Genomic DNA, 23410 nt, shown 5'->3' with positions numbered 1-23410 from the left:
ATACTGGGAAAGGGCTGGGGGTCCCAGTCTGAGCTGGGGACAATCCCAGTTTGAGCTGGGTTGGAGCTGGGAGCCCTGGTTTTTACTGGGAAAGTTCCCAGTTTGCAGTGGAATGGGCCCAGTTCATACTGGGAAAGGTTTAAGGGTCCCAGTTCATAATGGGAAGGGGCTGGGGGTCCCAGTATGAGCTGGGAAGTGTAATACACAATAAATGTTTGTTCATTGTCTTTTGTATTATAAAAACAAGGAGCTCCGTTTGAGGAGCGGGAGTTGCGAAAGCTCCCTGCTGAAGTAAGGAGCTGGATAATGCTTGGCTAGACACTATGAAAATTCTTTTGCCTAATGTAACAAAAAAGAGAACCCCCTCCCCTTCTCTCCTTCTGCATCTCAGTTGCCTCTTTTGTTCAAAGACCCTGCTGCAAAGCTCATGTAACCATCTCCTGATCAGTTGCTAACCTAGCGTATCAGCATCCTGCCTTCCTGTCTCATGCTGGGCCAACAAGACCAAATAAAAAAAGAAGTTGAACCACAACGCCGAGGAAGACTACGGCCTTCATCTTCACGACCACCAGAGGGACAGAGATGACCCCCTAGCAACAGCGCGCGCAGTCGCAGAATATACCAGCATGTGCTGCGTAATCCCGGAATTACCAAGATATAAAAAGGGACCCTGGCGGGGGTGAGGTGTGCGCCGTTGGCGGAACCGAGACTCCCCAGCCGCCCAGCGCTGTTTTGCTTGCTGTTGCTTACTCAGTAAATTCCTTTCTATTATTAATGCAATGCTCTCTGAAAATTAATTAAGGGGGCAACATATAACAGGAAGGAGGTGGCTCGCGCTAGCTGCAGGTAGTTCAGCGGCTCGACCTTGACGTCATCTGCAAGGAGAAGCAACATCCTCAGTGCCACAGCAAGCCCAAGTTGCTTGCAGCATTCCGAACAAGGTCCTAGAGGAAGGGTCGCTAAGAGAAACAGCTCCGGGGCCACGGGGTCTTCTGGGGGAACTTGAGCTCTTCAAGCTCCAGAAATGACTCTCCGTCTGTCCCATGACAGGTCTGTCATGGGAAAGACTGAGAGTCATTTCTGGAGAGAGAGGAAAAGTTTATCACTTCTGAAAAATCCAAGGGGTGACAGCAAGTTTGTGTGCCCCAGGTGGTGTTTTGATGACCCGAGGAGATGCTCGGGTTCTCCACTCAGATGTAGGAGTGCGGTGGGGAGATTCTTGGGTGCTCCAGTGAGGTGCTTGTGTGTTCCAGGGAGGTGTTTCTGTGCTGCAGGAGTTGTATGGCAGGGGCAGAAACTTTTGTTAGGAGGGCAGAGGTTTGTGTGCTCCAGGGAGGCTTTTCTTCTGCCCCTGGGATATGCTTATGTGCCCCAGGGAGGTGCTTGTGTGCCCTGGGAATATCCTTGGGCTCTCTAGGAAGGTGCTTGATTCCTCTGGGGTCACTTGGAACCTCCGGAGTTGCCTGGGTCCAGCAGAGAGCAGGTTGTGTGCTCCAGGGAGTTGCTGGACTGCACTAAGTGTGTTGTTCAGTGCTTTAGGGAGGTTCTTGGTTGTCCCGACAAGATGCTCGTGTTCCACAGGGAAGGGGATGAGTGACCCAGAGGCAGGTGCTGGTTGTCCCCAGGGAGGTGCTTGCCTACCACGGGAAAATGCTTGTACACCCAAGAAGATCCTTTGCTCCTCCAGGACGTTGCGTGATTTACCCAGGGAGGTGTTTCTCTGACCCGGGGCAGGATAGGATTTCTTCATAGAGGTGCTTCATCAATGGAGGGAATTCCTTGGTTCTTGAAAGATCTTCTGGGGTGACCTATGCCGGTGCTTGGGCACCCATGGGGTTATTCTACTGTTCCCCAGGGAGGTGTTTCATTCTTCCAAGGAGGTGCTTGGGTTCTCTATAGAGGTTCCTGGGTTCCTCCAAGAAATGCTTGTATGCCTTTGGGCGATGTCTTAGAGCATCAGCAGGAGATGGGTTCACAGCGGAAATTGTTCAGGTGAACCCACCTAGAGTTGGGATCTTCTGTGAGGTGCTGGAATGCCCTCGGAAGATGCCTGAGAGGGAAAAGGTAGTGCTTAGGTGTCCTGGGGAGATGCTTGTCTACTCCAGCTCAATGCTCACGTGTCCTGCGGGAAGTATTTCTGATTTCAAGAGGTGCCTATATTCCCTGGGGAGATACTTGGGTGCCATGGAGGGTGCTTCAGGAAGATGCTTGTATTCCCAGGGGAGACTTTTACTTTCCCCAGGGACATGTTTGGCTTCTCCAGGGAGTTGCCAGAACGCTCCTTGGAAAAGACGGCTTGATCAGAGGACTTGTGCCGAGGTCCTGCTAGCAAGACTGGTGGTCTGGGGAGATTGTTGGCTGCTCCAGGGAGATGCCTGTGTGCTGCACGGAGAAGCCGGGGCATCCTTGGGATGTGCCCGTGTGCCTAATGGAGATGGTGGTGTGAATCAGGGCAGTGCTTTGCTACGGCGGATGAAGCGACACAAGCAGTCTGGCTGTGCTCTTTATTTTCCATTCAGGGGTGGAAAGCGGGAGAGCTTCCCAGCCCCTTTGCTCAGAGCTCCGCTGCTGCCTTCAGCATTCCCAGCACCTTCCCCTCCGTTGCGGTACCAGCATCTAGCGCTAGGGAGTCAGAAAGAAAAGAGGATGATCAGGTTGTGTACAGGCTGAACGCAGAGAAGTACTGCAGGCTTAGCTCGGGCCGTGCACGTAGGGGTCTGCTTCCCATGAAGCTTCAAGGTTGCCGTCAGCCGCGACAGATGCCTAGTGCCCAAGCTCATCAGCCTGGGGCTGAGGCAGGGGGAGCGGAGGGCCCCGGAATGCCCTCTCTGTCCCAGTGCTGCTCCCACGGGAAGGACGGGCCTTGCAGCAGCGGGAAGCACCATCCCTTTCTGGAGATACTTACCAGGGGAGCCGCTGCTGCTGCTGCTCTTGCCGCAGCCGCTTTTCCTCCGCAGCACTTCTGAACACCCTTTGTTGACTGCGATGCGGCTCCGACCTTTTCAAAACTTGCAGTGCTCGTGGGGAAAGGTGGCTGCAACACCAGGACAAAGGGATCCCTCAGCCTCTGCCAGACACCCCTTCTGCCTCTCCCCTCATCCAGACCCTGCACCCACGCGGTGCCACGTGCACCCACCCTTCCGCCCTGTGATGACTTTTAGGCCTTGGCGGTAACCAAGGTCATGCCCGCTTTAGGAGAAAGCCAAGGGTGTCATAGGCAAGCCCAGGACTCAGGGACCGGGCTGCTGGACATCTCCTGACGTCGCTCAGCAGCTACTCGAGTGCCCCAGCACGTGAACGCAGCCGGCACACACTTACTCAGGCTGGAGGCTCTCCAGCTTGGCTGCCGCTCTCCACTCCTCTTCTGGGGCAGGGATCTGAACCTTCCTCCACCTCCTCACGACCTCCTTGCTCCTGGGCTGGGCTGGGGGATGGGGAATCCAATCATGTTGCCTGGTGACCTGATGCAAGGAGAAGACGCTCTCATCAGACAGGACTGGACACACGGCTGCTGTTTCCCAGAGGACCCCTTGAAAGGACCCTGCAGCAGGACCTGGGAAGCAGGCGACTCGGCACTGCCGGCCCACGTCTGGCTGCTGCTTTGATCCCTCGCTTTCTGCTGACAGCCTCTCCCTCACAGGGAGGAGCAGGCAAAGCCCTGCCCTGCGCCCTGGTGCCCGTCCTGCTCCCACCACCCTGGGACCTGCCCCCCTCGGAGCCCTGGCGGGGAGGATCGCTGCTCTTCTCAGCGGTGTTGGTCATGGCCAGTACCTGAGGTGTCTCTCGGTCCTCCCCCTGAGACCAGGCTCCCCAAGCAGCCATTTCTGCCCGGGCTTGCTTTATTCGCTTTTGGTACAAGGGCCATGAGCTCTTTGTTTGGTCCCACTGCGAGGACAGGTTCCAGACCTCCTGGAGGAAAACAAACAAAAAACACAACGGCAGACAGGATTGGTCTCAGCTGTTGGACCAAAGACCTCTGCCATCAAAGACCCAGAAAGCCCTCATTCCTTTTCCATTGCCCCTGGTCCAAATGAAGCGGCTCATGGCAACACGGGAGGCAGCAAGAGGCAGGGAAGGTGTGCGGGACACCACCTTCCATCTCCCGAGGAAGAGAAGAAGGAGGTAACAAGTGTGAAAATGAACGCATCCCAAGGGTCCGGCTTGGGATCGCTCCACACAAAGAGGCTTTAGTACAGTCCCAAACCGCGTGGTCATTGCAGCAAGGCAGAGCAGGTACCTGCACCAATCTCCGAGAGGCTTCGGGAGTAGGGAGCGCAGTGCTGGTGGACTTGGCTTGAGGAGCTGCTTCCTGCCTGTCTGTCTTCTTTGTCCTGGGGGAGCTGCCTGGACACGGGGGGAGCACACTGCAAACAGACACCGGGAGGCTGCATGAGCCCAGGGGAATTCGGTCTCCAGTCCGCGCTCGCAAGCTGCGTCAGCCTCTGCAGCAGACGGCAGTTCCGCAGCGAATGGGTGTTGGACTGGCCGTGTTCGCTTCAGCAGACACGGAGAGAGCCAACCGCGAAGCAGTGGCACCAGCTGCCTTCAGGAAGGCTCGCGATGCCCGTATCCAGGCCCTCTGTGGTGGCAGAAGGAGAGGAGCAGTGTCTTGTGCAAGGACAGGATCCTAGAGACACCAATACGGCCCAGCCGGGCTTATGGGTGGAAAGCAGATTATCGCTGGGGAGCCAGCAACATCGGAGAACGCCATCAGGCAAGGAGGGCAGGCATGCCACCTCCCTCCCTCGGCACTCTCTTGTGCCTGCCACAAAGTCTGGGATATCGTTTGGAAAGAAACGTTTCCATCTGGTATCACAGCTCCTTAGGCTGGAAGAAGCTGCGGGGCAGCTGGAAGAAACCGCAGGGGACGTTTGCTCCCACAGACAAAGAGATGGACTCTTGCAATGTGGGGGGGCTCCTGAAGGGACAAGAGCTTCTGCAACACGGCTCTGCATCCAGCTCCCCCAAGGATCAGGGCCCTGGTGGAAAATGAAGCTGGCGTGCCAGTCTCAGGCAAACGTGCTGCACGCTTGCCATGCGTGGAGAGAGCGGCCTCCTCCGGGACGGGTGTCAGGAGCCTTTCTGAGTCCCTGCGCCTGGTGGGTCCAAAGGGGACATCTCTCCTGTGTGGCTGCAAGTGGCTCCTTCCTCCTTTCCCCCAAGGGTCTCACCTGGTGGAAGGCTTCTTCTCCAGATCTTGCTGCCTCGTGCCTGGCTCCCAGCTTCTCACCGTGGGGAGGGAAAGCTTCCGCCTCTGCAGCAGCTTGCCAGGATGGCACAATGAAACTAGGAAAGGAGGAAGCTCTTCAGAGCAGCCGCATGGGCACTGCCTTTTAAGCTGGTTGCAGTCAGCCAGCATGGGGCAGGGACCACCCCCAGACAGCACGGACCCTTACCTCCTCTCATCCTGCACTCTCCTGCAGCTTGCTGCTGCGAGGCGAACCACACTTTGGCCTCTGGCCTTGTCCTCACAGTCAGATGAAACCCGGCAAAGAAATGACACGGGCTTGAAGAAGGCTGGCCTCCTACCCGTTGCAGCTTGCTGGCAGTAATCCTCCTGGTGTTGCACGGGACATGGCATCCCTCTTCCGTCACGTTCACGCATGGGGTTTGTTGTCAAGCTTCCCGCAACACCAGAAAAGGTAGCCTAAATTCCCCTCCACATGCAGGCAGTTCTCTCTGAGGGGAATCGCGGCAGCACGGGCACAAGAAGCACAACCGCAATGCCCCTCCTCGCCAGGTGAAGACACTCGTAGCCGAAAGTCAGCATGAGTTAACCAGGACCCAGTCTCTTCAGGATTTAGCCCCGACTGGATGCTGAGCGTGGAGACCCGACCGCGCACGTTCCAAAGGAGGAGGTGGGAAGCCAAGGGCTGCGGAGGAAATGCACTCACCTTGGGAACATCTGGATCGCACGAGCGGTGGTCTCTCCACTCAAGGCAGTCGGGTGTGCCGGCCACATTCTCTGCAAAGAGACACAGACCTGCTGGAGGGTTTCTGAGGCACTTTTCTCAGGGCTCTCATTGACAGGAAGCAAACCTGTCTCCCAAGCCAAAAGAAAGCCTTCTCTCCAAAACCCTCCTCCAAAGCCTCTTCCATCCACCTTTGCTCTGCTCTGGAGGAGCATGGCAGAATATTGAGGCTGTACAGTAACGCTGCCAGGCCTTTTGCAGCGGCCAGCATCCAGACGCTCAGAAGAGCTAATGGAGAAAGCAGCTAATGGGGCAGGCGTGGGGAAAGGCATCTGACTGGCCTGCCGTGTCCAGGCTGGCCAACAGCGGTCGCATTGATCACCCTTCCACAGGATTCCCAAAGAAATTGAAGTAGCCCTCAAAACATCACCAGCTTACACTGTGGAGCATTGCAATGAGGTCCTCAGCGCTCTCCAGACGTTTAACACAGTCCGGATAAAACTTCATGCACAGGAAATCATCCTCGCACGTCAAAACACCGACGTCCCTGAAGGCAAAGGGGACGTGCTCCTTGTTCTTCAGGAGGCAACAGTACAAGATGATGGTCTCTTGCACACACTCCTGCTCCACGTACAGTGGGAAGGAGGTGGCTCGCGCTAGCTGCAGGTAGTTCAGCTGCTCGACCTCGACGTCATCTCCAAGGAGAAGCAACATCCTCAGCGCCACAGCAAGCCCAAGTTGCTTGCAGCATTCCAAACAAGGGCCTAGAGGAAGGGTCGCTAAGAGAAACAGCTCCGGGGCCACGGGGTCTTCTGGGGGAACTCAAGCTCCACCCTGACCGTTGGAGACAATCCTCTGCCTCTCCCAGGCCTTTCCAAAGAGCAGGGAGAACAAATCCTTCCGGACATGGGGCAGGAAGAGGGGGGCTGCTGCCTTCTCACCAGGGAGGATCTCAGGGGGACAGTACATGTCCTCCAGCCACCCCTCATCAACGTCCAGCTGGAAGAAGGGTTTGCGAATCAAGAGCCGCTTTTGCTTGACGTGGAATTGCTCTTGGAGAACAGCAAAGGTCCCGAGTCCCGCAACCTGAACAGCCTGCACACAGAGAAGACAGAAAGGCTGAGGAGGGAGTTCTTGAGAGACGGGAAAAGGGATGACTGTCAGGGCAGGGGGACACTGCTGTGTGCCCTGCCCGCTCCTGAGGGACAATGGGGCAAGGTGGGGCACTTTGGAAAGCTTTGGAGAAGAGCCGCATCCTCCGTTTCTTTCATCACCCCCCTCCCAGGATTTGCCACCATCCCTTGGCTAGGGAAGAGCCCAGAGGTTTCCAGCACACAGCTTAGGCCTGGGACTGATTATCCTAGGCACGGACCCAGGATATTCCCCCATCTCTCTGCTCGCCCTCTCCACTCAGGCCGCAGGGAAGAGTGAAGCCCTAGGGTGTGCCAAACCCCTGAGAAGCAGAGCAGATCTGGCCTTGGTTTCTCTCCCAGCTGGCCAGTAAGCTGCTCCGAGCACCCTGGGCGGTCTCAGTGCTCGGGTAGGGATTGCTCTGCAGGGCCCAGGACACCAGCCCACCTTATCCCGCTTCAGCGCTTCCAGAATTTGCTCGGATACAGCATCCCAGATAGCCTCAGTCTCTGGGAAGCAAGGAAAAGCCAGGTCAGGCTCCAGGCCAGCCAGCTCACCACCTCTTGGCAAGCACCTCACCCAGGCGAGGACACATGCAGGCATACGCGAGCCCCCCTGAAAAACACCATGCGGGCATTCCTGGGACATTCCTGAGAGGCCTGTGGAGCTGCAGGCCACACCAGTCTCTGGGACACCAGAGGTCTTTCCTCCCAGAGCCAGATCCCAAAGAGGCAGCAGCTCCCAGGGAAACCTGGCCCTGGATTGTCCCCATCACGAGGAGGCTGAGCCATGCCCAGAGGAGCCCTGGGGCTGAGGACAGCCCTAGCATCAGGAGCCAGGAGTCCTGGCTGCCACATTGTCCCCTGAGCCCAGCGGGACCCTCAGGCAGGGCTCTTGCAGCAGCCACCAGCTCTGTCCAGCACCGCCACCACCCCCCAGCCCAGGACTTGCAGCTTAGGACAGCTGGCAGCCCCTGGGCCACCCCTTGCGAAGGGGCTCCTGACACCCTTACCTTTGGGGGAGAGATTCAGGAGCACTGGGAACTGGGAAACCATATCAGAGGCGATGGTCACCCTCCAGCAGCCCTCCATCTCGCTTGCTGCTGGCCCTCAGCTCAGGACAAGGGATGCCCGCCCTGGCTCCTCAACCACAGCTCCTCTGCAAGGTGCCCCTGCTCCTCCCTCCGCCCGTCAGCGAGGGTCGCCCAGTGCAAGCTTGCTGCCTGCTGCCCCCACTCCTGGCCACAGAAGGACAGCGCTGGGGAGCACCCAAGCAGTGCCCAGCAGGGACCAGGCTGCACCTGGGGACAAAATGGAGATTTCGGGGGGGATATGGGGGAATATGGGGATTTTGGGGGCATATGGGGGCAAAATGGGGATTTTGGGGGGCATATGGGGGCAAAATGGGGATTTTGGGGTGGTCATATGGGGGAATATGGGGATTTGGGGGGGGAATATGTTTTTGGGGGGGGGATTATGCTTTTTTGGGGGCTATAGTGGGGTCTGGGGGGCATCTGCCTATAGGGGAATGCAGATCTGGAGACTGGGGATGGCACAGGTCGAGAAATGGGGGGACACCGGCACCTGGGGAGGGGAGGTGGACCAAAAGGGGGGCGATTTGAGGGGGGGGAACGGGGCACAAGCCCACCTCCTCGCAGTACACCTCCATGCAGGCCACGCTGAGGCGGCGGCCGGCCCCCACGGCCTGCAGAAGCTCCTCGAGGGCGCGCTGCACCAAGCCGGGCTCCCCTTCACCGCCCAGCATGGTGTGAGTCTTCCCTGGGGGGGGCACGGAGGCACCGTGTCAGCCTTTTGGGGGGTCGCCGCGGCACGGGGAGGGGGCGTCGAGGCTCACCGGAGCCGCTGGGCCCGTAGGCGAGAATGGTGACGTCGCGGCCGGCCAGGAACTGGGCCAGCAGCGGGCGGATGGAGCCCTCGTAGACGGCGGCCGTGGAGCTGGCGGCGTCGTAAACAGCATCGAAGCTGAGGGGAAAAAGGGGTTAAAATGTGAGGGAGGGGGGAAGCACCCATGGGTGCTGCCCGCCATCCCCCTCCCGAGGCTCACCGGTAGCAGGAGGGGGCGTGGGGGGGGTCCTCACGCAGCTGCAGGGTGTGGGAGTCGAGGGGCAGCAGGCAGGGCTCCTCACCGGGGGGGCCGGGGCGCAGGCGGACGCAGACCTGAACCCGCCGGGGGGGTGCTGGGGGGGCATTGGCAGCCGTTGAGGGGGGGCTGGGTGGACGCCGGGTCCTCGCAGCCCCCTGTCACCTAGAAAAGTGTCCCCTCAAAGCCCCCCCGTCCCCTCAAAAAATGTCCCTTCCCTGACTGCTTCCCTAAGGATTTGTCCCCTCGCAGCCCCTTGACACCCCCAAAATGCCCCCTCGCAGCCCCGTCCCCTCAGCCCCTTGTCCCCCTCGCAGCCCCTCACAAAATGTTCCCTCACACACCAGTGCCTCAGGATTTGTCCCCTCACAGCCCCTTTTCCGCTCACAGCTCTGTGTTCCCTCACAAAATACCCCCTCACAGTCCCTGTCCCCTCATGAAGTGTCCCTTAACCCCTCATCCCCTCACAAAATGCCCCCTCACAGCCCCTCATCCCCTCACAAAATATCCCCTCACAGCCCCCTCTCCCCTCACGAAGCGTCCTTTAACCCCTCATCTCCTCACAAAACGTCCCCTCACAGCCTGTTCCCTCACAAAATGCCCCTCACAGCCCCTTTTCCCCTAACAACCCCGCATCCCCTCACCGCCAGACGCCCCCCAGAGCCTCGCACCCCTTCTCCAAACCCCCCTGAGCCCCCCCAGCCCCCCATTTTCCCCCAAATCCCCACAGATCCCCTCAGATCCCCCCCCACAAGCCCCCCCCCGCACCAGCCGCAGCCTCCGCCGCCATCGCTCCCGCCGGACAGTTTGAAGCCGCGGGGCGGGAGCCAATGGGAGGCAGTGCGGGCAGCCCGGCGGGGCAGGACGAAATGGCGTCGGTTGCCTGGCAACGGGGGGCGGGGCAAAGGGAAAGGCGGCCAGTCTGTACTGGGAATGGGCCCAGTTTGTACTGGGATGGGGCTGGGGGGCCCAGTTCCAACTGGGACGGGCCCAATTCATACTGGGAAAGGGCTGAGGGTCTCAGTTTGTACTGGGATGAGGCTGGGGAGCCCAGTTCATACTGGGAAAGGGCTGGGGGTCCCAGTCTGAGCTGGGGACAATCCCAGTTTGAGCTGGCTTGGAGCTGGGAGCCCTGCTTTGTACTGGGAAAGTTCCCAGTTTGCAGTGGAATGGGCCCAGTTCATACTGGGAAGGGTATGGGGGTCCCACTTTGTACTGGGGTGGGCCCAATTCATACTGGGAAGGGGTTAAGGGTCCCAGTTCATAATGGGAAGGGGCTGGGGGTCCCAGTTTGAGCTGGGAAGTGTAATACACAATAAATGCTTGTTCATTGTCTTTTGTATTATAAAAACAAGGAGCTCCGCTTGAGGAGCGGGAGTTGCAAAAGCTCCCTGCTGAAGTAAGGAGCTGGATAATGCTTGGCTAGACACTATGAAAATTCTTTTGCCTAATGTAACTGATTTAAAGATCAAAGCCGCAATTTCCTTAAGTGGTATATTCTTTATTGCAGCGCTGGATGCACGGGGGATCCTTCCGCCTATCGTGCATGTTCGAAGTGACAAACTATCTCATATTTATACAGCAAAACAATGAATATTCAATTAGCACCTATACATATTCATTACCTAACCCCGCCCACCCTCGCTTCGTATGCTAATTAGCTTATCAGTCCTTGCGCTTGCGCAAAAGTCTTCCAAGAATTGTTGGCCGGGGTCTTCAGGATGTGGGCAGTGGTCGTTGGGAGGAAGGCTGTAGGTCTTCCTCGTAATGCACTTTTCACCTTTGCTTAATCAGTTGTTTTCCAAGCTGTAAAAATGCTGAGTTGGCTTTCAATTTAACTGGGGGTCGGCCGATAACAGGAAGTCTCAGTTAACAAGACAAGACAATTGACTCAAGTTATCTCAAGTCTCAGCCTGACTAACGGTTAACAGATACTGGGATGTTTTCAAATAACAAGATGCTTAAACATAACAAAAGGTCTACAGATAACAAGATGTCATTTACTTTGTCCCTGCTAACTTTTAACCACAAGTTTTATTCTATCCTAAAGTGAGTTTATACTATATCATTCCCCCCTTTTCTGGAAAATCTAGTAAATTCTTTTACTTAATACGGAAATTTTCTTCCCAGTCTTTATGATATGTACCCCTCAATACCTTGCCATGCACATTTGTCAAGGAGGCTAACATGGACATTCGTTGTAACAATTTCCAATTCCAAACAAGTAATACAAAAGACAATATTAAACTTATACCAACCAATATCAATAAAACAATAATTGGGTGACTCAGTGTGTTCAAAATCCCAGTTGCAGTTGGCGACCATCCAAAAAGTGTATCCCACCAGTTGTGACTTGTGTCTCGTTTCACTCTCTGCAAAACTCTGCTTATTTCCTTTGTATCATGATGGACAGTAATTAGAGTCTTCTCTCCATTTTCCTGAATACCTTTTAAAATTCTAATCAGGTCTTGGTGTTTAACTAGTTGCTTCACTAGTGTGAGGTTCATCCCAATAGGTGTAGGTAGTAACTTATGATACATTGTGTTGTTAGACTTGATCAGCTGGTGGGATACCACTGGTGCTAAATATAGAAAATCACACCCGACGATTCTAACAAAGTTACAAATACAAAAATTAGAATGATTTTTGCTATGGAGAGTTATATTCTCCTTGTCTATTTCTACAAAATCACAAGCAGTTCTTAAACACACGCACCCTTTACCAACATATACAAGCACAGTCTTTTGACTGGTATTTGGATGAATTTCAAAGTGGCAGATACCTTGCTCCGTGTCAAAACATACGTCCTGAGCATCAATTGTATTACTTTCACAAATAAATCCTTGTTGTTCCCGGGTAACACATGATTCTAGATTTACGGACTGCCATTTTCCATTCTCCATTCGTGCCCATGTTCTATGCTCTGAAGGATAAAGCACTGTCTTCTCATGGTTTAATCCTAGTGCAAGGATCGGGTGAATAACATAAACTGTAGCATTACGTATAGTAAGCACGAAGGCAGTAGCCATGTTAACAACGGGATCATAAGTAAAATTCACCAGGGTCCACCAAGACTGGAACTTCTTCTCAAAATCATTGGCATTGTCCCAAACTGCCTTTCGGATTTCAGCTGGAAAAATGCCTTCACTTCCTTCCCTAATAATCAGGGCAGCTGTTGCCTGCAACCATAACTGTGCTTGCATACAACTAAGAGCTAAGGATACATTATCTTGAATCATACTAAGTGCATCTATTATTAGTTTGTGGTCTTGGTCTTCTGCATTTTCCCATTTCTGTAACACCTTTGAAACTTGCCATTGGCTAGTTCCCAATGCCAATAAGGATGATTGTAAGGGTTGTTTTAATTTTGTCAAATCACTTGTTGCTGTGGCTAGCTTATTCATTAATATTTCTGAATCAATTCCATTTAAAATTCCTAATCCTGTTCCTAGCATTCCAGTTAAGTCTCTTCGTGTCCTGCCCCTGAAGTGCACTTGCTTCTGTGACCATATTGTCCAGTCTTCAAATGATGTTCTTAAGAAAGGAGAACAGGCTGGTTGAACTGCCGAGATGTTGATTTGTATTAGCAACTCAACACGCTTGAGTGACCATTCTGGATTAAATAACAATTGCTGTTGGCCCGTGTTCCTTACTACATACGGGCCAGTTTCATAAATTTTGGGTTCCAGTTTGATTAGAGGTGGGGCGTGGGTTGTAGAGGGTCTCACTGTTGTAGGAAGTGCCGCATATATTGTAAAATTTAACATGAGGCCCTCACCATTATTGACTTTGGACTGTTGGCCATTATTATTATTCCAAAAACAGCTGATTTCTACATTCTCTGTTAGTATAAAATTATACCAGCAATCCAATTTACCTGGGCGAATACAACCCTCTTGTTGTCCATTTTTGGAAATCGGTTTAACCAGAATCCCCGTTGCTTTCTCGTCAGTCGTTCCATTAAACATTCGACACCCTATTTTAATTTCATCTCCTATGGTTCTTTGGTGTGTCCACCCTTCCCCTAATTTTCGCCATTCTGATGGTTTATATAGATAGTTAACATTTGTTCGCCAGATGACAATGACTGATAACCTTCCATTAAGATTCTTATTCTCTGTTGTTACGGCTTCAGTCCAAGGCCACCCACCATTCTCTATTATCACAGAGGCACCTTCTTGAATCACAATTACAACTATAAGCCATAAAAACAAAACAATTCTCTGAACAAATCTTCTGCCAACCATATTACCAAATACTCTCAACCTTAATGTCCTCATTTTGATCGACTAAGCTTTAGTTTCAGTTCGTCGTCACCTGGTGTTACTTTCCAAGGAGCTCCTGGAGCCTTCTTCACTCGGGAATAGTGGATCCAAGCAGCTTGTTCTCTAATCTTGATAGCAGTGTGAGTTGTCAGCAACACTTGATACGGTCCATTCCATTTTTCCTCTAGGGGTTGTCCTGAAAAAATCTTTATATATACATAGTCCCCAGGCTTAAAGGGGTGGATTGGTTGATCCAACCCTCTAGCTCTGGTCCCTAACACAAATTTATGTACTTTATTTAATTGTTTTTGAAGTTCAGTTATAGAAGTATATAAATATTCTGATCCCAGCTGCGTTAGATCCTCCCCACTAAATAGAAATTGATATGGCCTTCCATATAAAATTTCAAAGGGGCTCAAATTCTCTTTTACTCTAGGTTTAACTCTAATTCTGAGTAATGCTAAAGGGAGGGATTGAGGCCATGACAAATTAGCCTCTTGTCCGATTTTAGCTATTTGTTGTTTAATTAAATGGTTCATTTTTTCTACCTGTCCACTTGCCTGTGGTCTATAAGGGGTATGTAGTTGCCAATCTATCTTTAAGATCTTACTTATCTGTTGTACCACTTGTGCACAAAAATGTGAACCTCTATCAGAAGACATTGCTACTGGAATCCCGTAGCGTGGTATTATTTCATTTAACAAGACTTTAACCACTTCTCTTGCTTTGTTTGTTCGACAGGGAAAAGCTTCGGGCCAACCAGAAAACGTGTCAGTCAAAACCAGTAAATAACGAAACCCCCCTTTTCTAGGGAGTTCTGAAAAATCAATTTGCCACTGTTGTCCTGGATAATTTCCTTTACTAATTATTCCAAATTTTATTCTATTCTTAGTATTGGGGTTGTTACGTAAACAGATGCTACATTGTTGAGTTACTTGTTTTATTGTTGTGTATAAATTTCGTCCTACTAATGTCTGACTCATGCTCTTATGCAATGTGTCAGCTCCCCAATGTGTTTTATTATGTTCTGTGAGAACTATGGGCCGTATCAAATTAGAGGGTATTATCACGCGGTTATCTTTTAAATATACCCATCCATCTGGTTTCCTTGTACCTTTCAAATCTTCAATTAATTTTAAGTCTTCTTTTGTATAATTTGGTTTTTGGTCCCTGTACATAGTTTGGATTTTACCGTCTGGTATCAAAGACATTGCCTTCACCTCAATTATTTCAGCTGCCCGTTTAGCCTCCTGATCTGCCAATCGATTTCCAATTTCAAAATCAGCATTCCCCTCTTGGTGTCCCCGACAATGCATGATAGCTACCTTCTCTGGTTGTTTTACTGCCTCTAACAACCTTAAAATTTCTTCAGCATGTTTTATCTGTTTTCCCTGGGCAGTCAACAATCCACGTTCTTTCCAAATTGCTCCATGAGCATGTACCACGCCGAATGCATATTTAGAGTCTGTCCAAATATTTATTTTCCTTCCTGCTGCTAGTTCCAGTGCTCGTGTAAGAGCAATTATCTCTGCTTTCTGGGCGGATGTCCCAGGGGGTAATGGTTTAGACTCGATCACCTGTTGAGCAGTTGTAACAGCATATCCTGCCTTACGTTGTCCTTGTTTTACAAAGCTGCTCCCATCAGTATACCAAGATTCATCAGCATCTTCTAAAGGTTCTTCCTTAAGATCGGGTCGACTAGAATACACAGTCTCCATTGTTTCTATACAATCATGAGTTATAGGTTCATCCAGAGTTCCGCTAAGGAAAGAAGCTGGATTTACGACGTTAGTGACCACAATTTCCACATCATCTTGTTCTACTAATATTGCTTGATATTTTAAAAATCTTTGTGGTGAAAGCCAATGATTTCCTTTTTGTTCCAAAACTGTTGAGACTGTATGGGAGACTAACACTGTCATTTTCTGTCCCATTGTAAATTTCCGAGCTTCTTGTATATTGATAACAACGGCTGCAACAGCTCGAAGGCATCCGGGCCATCCTTTACTTACTTCATCTAATTGTTTAGAGAAGTAAGCTACTGCTCGTTTATAGGGACCCAGTCTTTGTGCTAGTACTCCCAAAGCTATCCCTTGTCTCTCATGAGAAAACAACCAAAAGGGTTTCGAGAGATCCGGTAATCCCAAAGCTGGAGCTTGCATCAATTCTCGTTTAAGTTGTTTAAAGGCGTTTCGTGCCTCTCCAGTCCAGACTAACTTTGACTGATTACTCTTTATCAATTCATATAGAGGCTTTACCATTAGTCCATAATTATAAATCCAAAGGCGACACCAACCTGTCATTCCCAGAAAGGTTCGTAGCTCCTTTACCGTTTGAGGTTCTGGAGTCCGGCAAATGACTTCCTTACGTTCAGTTCCTAGTTCTCGCTGACCTCCCGAAATTCCAAATCCCAAGTAGGTCACGTGTTGTTGAACCAGCTGGACTTTCTGTTGAGAGACTCGATATCCATTTAAACCCAGAAAATTAAGGAGACTTACAGTCCATTGAATACAACTCTCTTTAGTCTTGGTAGCTATTAAGAGATCATCTACGTATTGTAACAAAGCCCCTTCAGTGTCCGGAGGTATCCAAGTTTCAAGTTCCTTTGCTAATTGGTTTCCAAAAATAGTGGGGCTATTCTTGAATCCTTGTGGTAGCACTGTCCACGTTAACTGTGTCTTTCTGCCTGAGTCAGGGTTTTCCCATTCAAAGGCAAATAGGTTTTGGCTTTCAGTGGCTAAAGGTAGGCAGAAGAAGGCATCTTTTAAATCCAGTACGGTAAACCAGACTTGACTATTCCTTAATTTAGTCAGCAAAGTATAAGGGTTTGCCACTACTGGATGTATATCCTCAGTGATCTTATTTATGGCCCTCAGATCCTGAACTAGCCTATATCTTTTCCCATCTGCCTTTTTAATTGGCAATATGGGTGTATTGTATTCTGATTCGCATTCAATCAGTAATCCATACTGTATAAATCTATCAATTATCTCTTTAATTCCTTTCCTATCTTCTATCATCAAAGGATATTGCTTAACCTTAACGGGTTTTTCTCCTGGCTTTAATTTAATAATTATTGGGGTCACATTTTTGGCTCTTCCAGGAACTTCAGTGGCCCAAACTCCTGGATATACTTGATTTATGATTTCTAAGGGTATTTCACTTTTAGGGTCTGTTTGTATTAGTGCCAGGCTTAACACATTTATTAGTTGTTCTTCTCCTATCCTTAATTCCATTTTCCCTTTTTCAAAGATAATTTCTGCTTCTAATTGTTCTAACAAATCTCGACCTAATAGAGATTTTGGAGATCCAGGCAGGTATAAAAATCTATGTATCCCCATTTGTTTTCCCAATTTATATTTCAATGGTTTTAAGAAAAAGGCTTTTTCTTGTTGGCCAGTGGCTCCTATCACAGTCACAAAGTCTTTATCTTCTGGTATTAGTTTCTGGTTCAGCACTGAATAAGAAGCTCCCGTGTCTATTAAAAATTCCATCTCCTGTTCCAATTTCCCTAGCTTAAGTTTAACCAGTGGATCTGCTAGGGTAGAGTCCCCCGGTCCCCCTCATGGGTTCGTAACCATTACTAGCTTGTTTCTAGTTCGTAACCATTACTAGTTGACGTTCCCGCACTGAGGTCACACTGCTGAGGTTCCCACGCAGAGGTTCCCGCGTTGAGGTCACATTGTATAGGTTCCCTCACTGAGGTCACAGCACTGAGGTTCCTACGCTGAGGTCACATTGCTGAGATTCCTGCGCTGAGGTTCCCGCGCTGATATCACATCGCTGATGTTCCCGCGCTGAGGTTCCCGCGCTGATATCACAACGCTGAGGTTCCCGCGCTGAGCTCACAGCGCTGAGGTTCCCCGGCCGAGGTTTCCGCGCTTAGGTGACATCCCGGAGGTTCCGGCACTGAGGTCACAACGCTGAGGTTCCCGTGGTGCGGTCACATTGCTGAGGTCACAACGCTGAGGTTCCCGCGCTGAGCTCACATCACTGAGTTTCCCGTGCTGAGGTTCCCACGCTTATGTGACATCGCTGAGGTTCCGGCACTGAGGTCACATCACTGAGGTTCCCACTGTGAGGTCACACTGTTGAGGTTCCTACGCTGAGGTTCCCACGCTGACGTGACACTGCTGAGGTTCCCACGCTGAGGTTCCCGCGCTGAGGTCACATTGTTTAGGTTCCCGCCCTGAGGTCACAGAGCTGAGGTTCCCGCGCTGAGGTTCCCACGCTGAGGTCACATCGCTGAGATTCCCGCGCTGAGGTTCCCGCGCTGAGGTCGCAGAGCTGAGGTCACAGAGCTGAGGTTCCCGCGCTGAGGTCACATCGCTGAGGTCACATCTCTGAGGTTCCCGCGTTGAGGTTCCCGTGCTGAGGTCACAGCGCTGAGGTTCCCACGCTTTGGTCACAGCGCTGAGGTTCCCTCGCTGAGGTCACATCGTTGAGGTCACATTGCTGAGGTTCCCGCTGTGAGGTCACACTGTTGAGGTTCCTACGCTGAGGTTCCTGCGCTGACGTGACACTGCTGAGGTTCCCACGCTCAGGTTCCCGCGCTGAGGTCACAGAGCTGAGGTTCCCGCGCTGAGGTCACATCGCTGAGGTTCCCGTGCTGAGGTGCCCACGCTGGGGTCACATCGCTGAGGTTCCCGCGCTGAGCTCACAGCGCTGTGGTTCCCACTCTGAGGTTCCCGCGCTGAGGTCACATCACTGAGTTTCCCGCGCTGAGATCACATCGCTGAGGTTCCCGCGTTGAGGTCACATCGCTTAGGTGACATCGCTGAGGTTCCCGTGCCGAGGTCACATGGCTGAGTTTCATGCGCTGAGGTCACATCGCTGAGGTGCCCGCACTGAGGTGCCCGCACTGAGGTCACACTGCTGAGGTTCCCAGTCTGAGGTTCCCGCGCTGAGGTCACATTGTTTAGGTTCCCGCGCTGAGGTCACAGAGCTGAGGTTCCTGCTCTGAGGTTCCCGCGCTGAGGTCACATCGCTCTGGTTCCAGCGTTGAGGTCACAGCTCTTATGTGACATCGCTGTGTTTCCCGCGCTGAGGTTCCCGCGCTTTGGTCACATCGCTGAGGTTCCTGCCCTGAGGTCACAGCGCTGTGGTTCCTGCGCTGAGGTCAAATCACTGAGGTTCTCGCACTGAGGATCACACGCTGAGGTCACATCGCTGAGATTCCTGCGCTAAGGTTCCCGCGCTGAGGTGACATCGCTGTGGTTCCCGCGCTGAGGTCACATCGATGAGATTCCTGAGCTGAGGTTCCTTCTCTGTGGTCACAGTGCTGAAGTTCCCACGCTGAGGTTCCTGCGCTGAGGTCACATCGCTGAGGTCACAACGCTGAGGTTCCCGCGCTGAGCTCACATCACTGAGTTTCCCGTGCTGAGGTTCCCATGCTTATGTGACATCGCTGAGGTTCCGGCACTGAGGTCACATCACTGAGGTTCCCACTGTGAGGTCACACTGTTGAGGTTCCTACGCTGAGGTTCCCACGCTGAGGTTCCCGCGCTCAGGTCACATTGTTTAGGTTCCCGCCCTGAGGTCACAGAGCTGAGGTTCCCGCGCTGAGGTTCCCACGCTGAGGTCACATTGTTTAGGTTCCCGCCCTGAGGTCACAGAGCTGAGATTCCCGCGCTGAGGTGCCCGCGCTGGGGTCCCATCGCTTAGGTGACATCGCTGAGGTTCCCGCGCTGAGGTCACAGAGCTGAGGTCACAGAGCTGAGGTTCCTGCGCTGAGGTCACATCACTGAGTTTCCCGCGCTGAGGTCACATAGCTGAGGTCACATCTCTGAGGTTCCCGCGTTGAGGTTCCCGTGCTGAGGTCACAGCGCTGAGGTTCCCACGCTTTGGTCACAGCGCTGAGGTTCCCTCGCTGAGGTCACATCGTTGAGGTCACATTGCTGAGGTTCCCGCTGTGAGGTCACACTGTTGAGGTTCCTACGCTGAGGTTCCCGCGCTGACGTGACACTGCTGAGGTTCCCACGCTCAGGTTCCCGCGCTGAGGTCACAGAGCTGAGGTTCCCGCGTTGAGGTCACATCACTTAGGTGACATCGCTGAGGTTCCCGCACTGAGGTCACATCACTGAGGTTCCCGTGCTGAGGTCACATCGCTTAGGTGACATCGCTGAGGTTCCCGTGCCGAGGTCACATGGCTGAGTTTCATGCGCTGAGGTCACATCGCTGAGGTGCCCGCACTGAGGTTCCCGCACTGAGGTCACACTGCTGAGGTTCCCAGTCTGAGGTTCCCGCGCTCAGGTCACACTGCTGAGGTTCCCAGTCTGAGGTTCCCGCGCTGAGGTCACAGAGCTGAGGTTCCTGCTCTGAGGTTCCCGCGCTGAGGTCACATCGCTCTGGTTCCAGCGTTGAGGTCACAGCTCTTATGTGACATCGCTGTGTTTCCCGCGCTGAGGTTCCCGCGCTTTGGTCACATCGCTGAGGTTCCTGCCCTGAGGTCACAGCGCTGTGGTTCCTGCGCTGAGGTCAAATCACTGAGGTTCTCGCACTGAGGATCACACGCTGAGGTCACATCGCTGAGATTCCTGCGCTAAGGTTCCCGCGCTGAGGTGACATCGCTGTGGTTCCCGCACTGAGGTCACATCGATGAGATTCCTGAGCTGAGGTTCCTTCTCTGTGGTCACAGTGCTGAAGTTCCCACGCTGAGGTTCCTGCGCTGAGGTCACATCGCTGAGGTACATGCTCTGAGGTCACATCGCTTAGGTGATATCGCTGAGGTTCCCGCACTGAGGTCACATCGCTGAGGTTCCTGCCCTGAGGTCACAGCGCTGTGGTTCCTGCGCTGAGGTCAAATCACTGAGGTTCTCGCACTGAGGATCACACGCTGAGGTCACATCGCTGAGATTCCTGCGCTAAGGTTCCCGCGCTGAGGTCACATCGATGAGATTCCTGAGCTGAGGTTCCTTCACTGAGGTCACAGTGCTGAAGTTCCCACGCTGAGGTTCCCGCGCTGAGGTCACAACGCTGAGGTTCCCGAGCTGAGGTGCCCGCACTGAGGTCAGATCGCTGAGGTTCCCGCGCTGAGGTCACAGCGCTGAGTTTCCCGAGCTGAGGTGCCCGCACTGAGGTCAGATCGCTGAGGTTCCCGCGCTGAGGTCACAGCGCTGAGGTTCCCGCGCTTTGGTCACATCGCTGAGATCCCTGCTCTGAGGTTCCCGCACTGAGGTCACAGTGCTGAGATCCCTGCGCTGAGGTTCCCGCACTGAGGTCACAGCGCTAAGGTTCCCACGCTGAGGTTCCCGCACTAAGGTCACAGCGCTGTGGTCACATCGCTGAGGTTCCCGTTGTGAGGTCACACTGTTGAGGTTCCCACTCTGAGGTTCCCGCGCTGAGGTCACATCGCTGAAGTTCCTGCGCTGAGGTCACACTGCTGAGGTTCCCACTCTGAGGTTCCCGCGCTGAGGTCACATTGTTTAGGTTCCCGCGCTGAAGTCCCATCGCTTAGATGACATCGCTGAGGTTCCCGCGCTGAGGTCACATCGCTGAGGTTCCCGCTGTGAGGTCACACTGTTGAGGTTCCTACGCTGAGGTTCCCGCGCTTATGTGACACTGCTGAGGTTCCGACGCTGAGGTTCCCGCGCTGAGGTCTCTTTGTTTAAGTTCCCGCGCTGAGGTCACATCACTGAGGTTCCCGCGCTGAGGTCACATAGCTGAGGTCACAGAGCTGAGGTTCCCGGCTGAGGTCACATAACTGAGTTTCCCTCGCTGAGGTCACATAGCTGAGGTCACATCGCTGAGGTTCCTGCGCTGAGGTTCCCGTGCTGAGGTCACATCGCTGAGGTTCCCACGCTTTGGTCACGTCGCTGACGTTCCCGCGATGAGGTCACATCGCTGAGGTCACATCACTGAGGTTCCCGCTGTGAGGTCACACTGTTTAGGTTCCTACGCTGAGGTTCCCGCGCTTATGTGACACTGCTGAGGTTCCGACGCTGAGGTTCCCGCGCTGAGGTCACATAGCTGAGTTCACATCGCTGAGGTTCCTGCGCTGAGGTTCCCGTGCTGAGGTAACATCGCTGATGTTCCCACGCTTTGGTCACATTGCTGAAGTTCCCGCGCTGGTGTCCCATCACTTATTTGACATCGCTGAGGTTCCCGCGCTGAGGTTCCCGCGCTTTGGTCACATTGCTGAAGTTCCCGCGCTGGTGTCCCATCACTTATTTGACATCGCTGATGTTCCCGCGCTGAGGTTCCCGCGCTGATATCACAACGCTGAGGTTCCCAGGCTGAGCTCAAAGCGCTGAGGTCACATCGCTGAGATTCCCGCTGTGAGGTCACACTGTTGAGGTTCCCACGCTGAGGTTCCCGCGCTGAGGTCACATTGTTTAGGTTCCCGCCCTGAGGTCACAGAGCTGAGATTCCCGCGCTGAGGTGCCCGCGCTGGGGTCCCATCGCTTAGGTGACATCGCTGAGGTTCCCGCGCTGAGGTCACATCGTTGAGGTCACATTGCTGAGGTTCCCGCTGTGAGGTCACACTGCTGAGGTTCCCACGCTGAGGTTCCCGCGCTGAGGTCACATCGCTGTGGTTCCCGCGCTGGGGTCCCATCGCTTAGGTGACATCGCTGAGGTTCCCGCGCTGAGGTCACAGCGCTGAGTTTCCCGCGCTGAGGTCACACTGCTGAGGTACCCACGCAGAGGTTCCCGCGTTGAGGTCACATTGTATAGGTTCCCTCACTGAGGTCACATCGCTGAGGTTCCCACGCTTTGGTCACGTCGCTGAGGTTCCCTCGCTGAGGTCACATCGTAGAGGTCACATTGCTGAGGTTCCCGCTGTGAGGTCACACTGTTGAGGTTCCTACGCTGAGGTTCCCTTGCTGAGGTCGCATCGCTGAGATTCATGCGCTGAGGTTCCCGCGCTGATATCACATCGCTGATGTTCCCGCGCTGAGGTTCCCGCGCTGATGTCTTAACGCTGAGGTTCCCGCGCTGAGGTCACACTGTTGAGGTTCCCACGCTGACGTGACACTGCTGAGGTTCCCACGCTGAGGTTCCCAAGCTTTGGTCACGTCTCTGTGGTTCCCGCACTGAGGTCACATCTCTTTGGTGACATCGCTGAGGTTCCCGCGCTGAGGTTCACACGCTGAGGTCACATCGCTGAGGTTCCCGCGCTGAGGTTCCCGCGCTGGGGTCCCATCGCTTAGGTGACATCGCTGAGGTTCCCGCGCTGACGTGACACTGCTGAGGTTCCCACGCTGAGGTTCCCGCACTGAGGTCACATCGCTGAGGTTCCCGCGCTGAGGTCACATCGCTGAGGTTCCCGTGCTGAGGTCACATCGCTGAGATTCATGCGCTGAGGTCCCCACGCTGAGGTTCCCATGCTGAGGTCACTGTGCTGAGGTTCCCACGCTGAGGTCACAGTGCTGAGGTTCCCACGCTGAGGTCACCGTGCTGAGGTCAGAGTGCTGAGGTTCCCACGCTAAGGTCACAGTGTTGAGGTCACAGTGCTGAGGTCAGAGTGCTGAGGTTCCCACACTGAGTTCACAGTACTAAGGTCACAGTGCTGAGGTTCCCACGCTGAGGTCACAGTGCTGAGGTCACAGTGCTGAGGTCACATCGCTGAGGTTCCCGCGCTGAGGTTCCCGCGCTGAGGTCACATCGCTGAGGTTCCCGCGCTGAGGTTCCCACACTGAGGTCACATCTCTGAGGTTCCCACGCTGGGGACACAGAGCTGAGGTTCCCGTGTTCTGGTTCCCGCGCTGAGGTTCCCGCGCTGAAGTTCCTGCGCTGAGGTTCCCATCGTCACATGGCTGAGGTCACATCGCTGAGGTTCCCGCGCTGATGTCACATTGCTGAGGTTCCCACGATGAGGTCACATCCCTGAGGTTCCCGCGCTGAGGTCACATCGCTGAGGTTCCCGCGCTGAGGTCACAGCGCTGAGGTTCCCGCGCTGATGTCACATTGCTGAGGTTCCCACGATGAGGTCACATCCCTGAGGTTCCCGCGCTGAGGTCACATAGCTGAGGTTCCCGCGCTGAGGTCACATCGCTCAGGTTC

The 23410-nt window shown here is 53.4% G+C and overlaps 1 protein-coding gene and 1 long non-coding RNA gene across 5 annotated transcripts; both read right to left on the bottom strand.

Annotated features, from left to right (window-relative positions):
- Positions 1-236: 236 nt before the first annotated feature.
- LOC119714769 (uncharacterized) lies at positions 237-9952 on the bottom strand. Of its 4 annotated transcripts, XM_072029596.1 has the most exons (16): positions 9912-9952; positions 9108-9240; positions 8898-9025; positions 8691-8821; positions 8056-8343; positions 7491-7658; positions 6854-7007; positions 6351-6676; positions 5895-5965; positions 5397-5557; positions 5172-5286; positions 4238-4364; positions 3772-3909; positions 3319-3461; positions 2906-3034; positions 237-2622 (listed from the first exon to the last, which is right to left on the bottom strand). In XM_072029596.1, exons 6-16 carry the CDS (start codon positions 7644-7646, stop codon positions 2505-2507), a joined length of 1638 nt encoding a protein of 545 aa, XP_071885697.1. In that variant the 5' UTR covers positions 7647-7658; positions 8056-8343; positions 8691-8821; positions 8898-9025; positions 9108-9240; positions 9912-9952; the 3' UTR covers positions 237-2504. The 4 variants fall into 4 exon arrangements, with proteins under 4 accessions (XP_071885697.1, XP_071885694.1, XP_071885695.1 ...); XM_072029593.1 differs by having other exon boundaries at positions 7491-8343; XM_072029594.1 differs by having other exon boundaries at positions 7491-8343; positions 8691-9025.
- Positions 9953-10623: 671 nt separating this feature from the next.
- On the bottom strand, positions 10624-16456 carry LOC139999926 (uncharacterized). The gene is made up of 2 exons (XR_011805335.1): positions 14734-16456; positions 10624-13604 (listed from the first exon to the last, which is right to left on the bottom strand). It is a non-coding gene; the product is annotated as an uncharacterized lncRNA (long non-coding RNA).
- Positions 16457-23410: the final 6954 nt, after the last annotated feature.

This window comes from Anas platyrhynchos, chromosome 30 (genome assembly GCF_047663525.1).
Source record: "Anas platyrhynchos isolate ZD024472 breed Pekin duck chromosome 30, IASCAAS_PekinDuck_T2T, whole genome shotgun sequence".
In the NCBI taxonomy this organism is placed as follows: Eukaryota; Metazoa; Chordata; class Aves; order Anseriformes; family Anatidae; genus Anas; species Anas platyrhynchos.
Note: the sequence above shows the minus strand (reverse complement) of the source record. Positions and strands in the feature narration are given on the sequence as shown.

Bases quoted from the DNA above. Each gene is read 5' to 3' on its own strand.
- LOC119714769 (XM_072029594.1), bottom strand. From the start codon at position 7,691: ATGTCCCAGGAATGCCCGCATGGTGTTTTTCAGGGGGGCTCGCGTATG. The intron at 5,558-5,894 runs GTGAGTGCATTT...GTGCAACACCAG, and splicing joins GCGATCCAGATGTTCCCAAG to GAGGATTACTGCCAGCAAGC. The intron at 3,910-4,237 runs GTACCTGCTCTG...GTTTTCCTCCAG, and splicing joins CCTCTCGGAGATTGGTGCAG to GAGGTCTGGAACCTGTCCTC.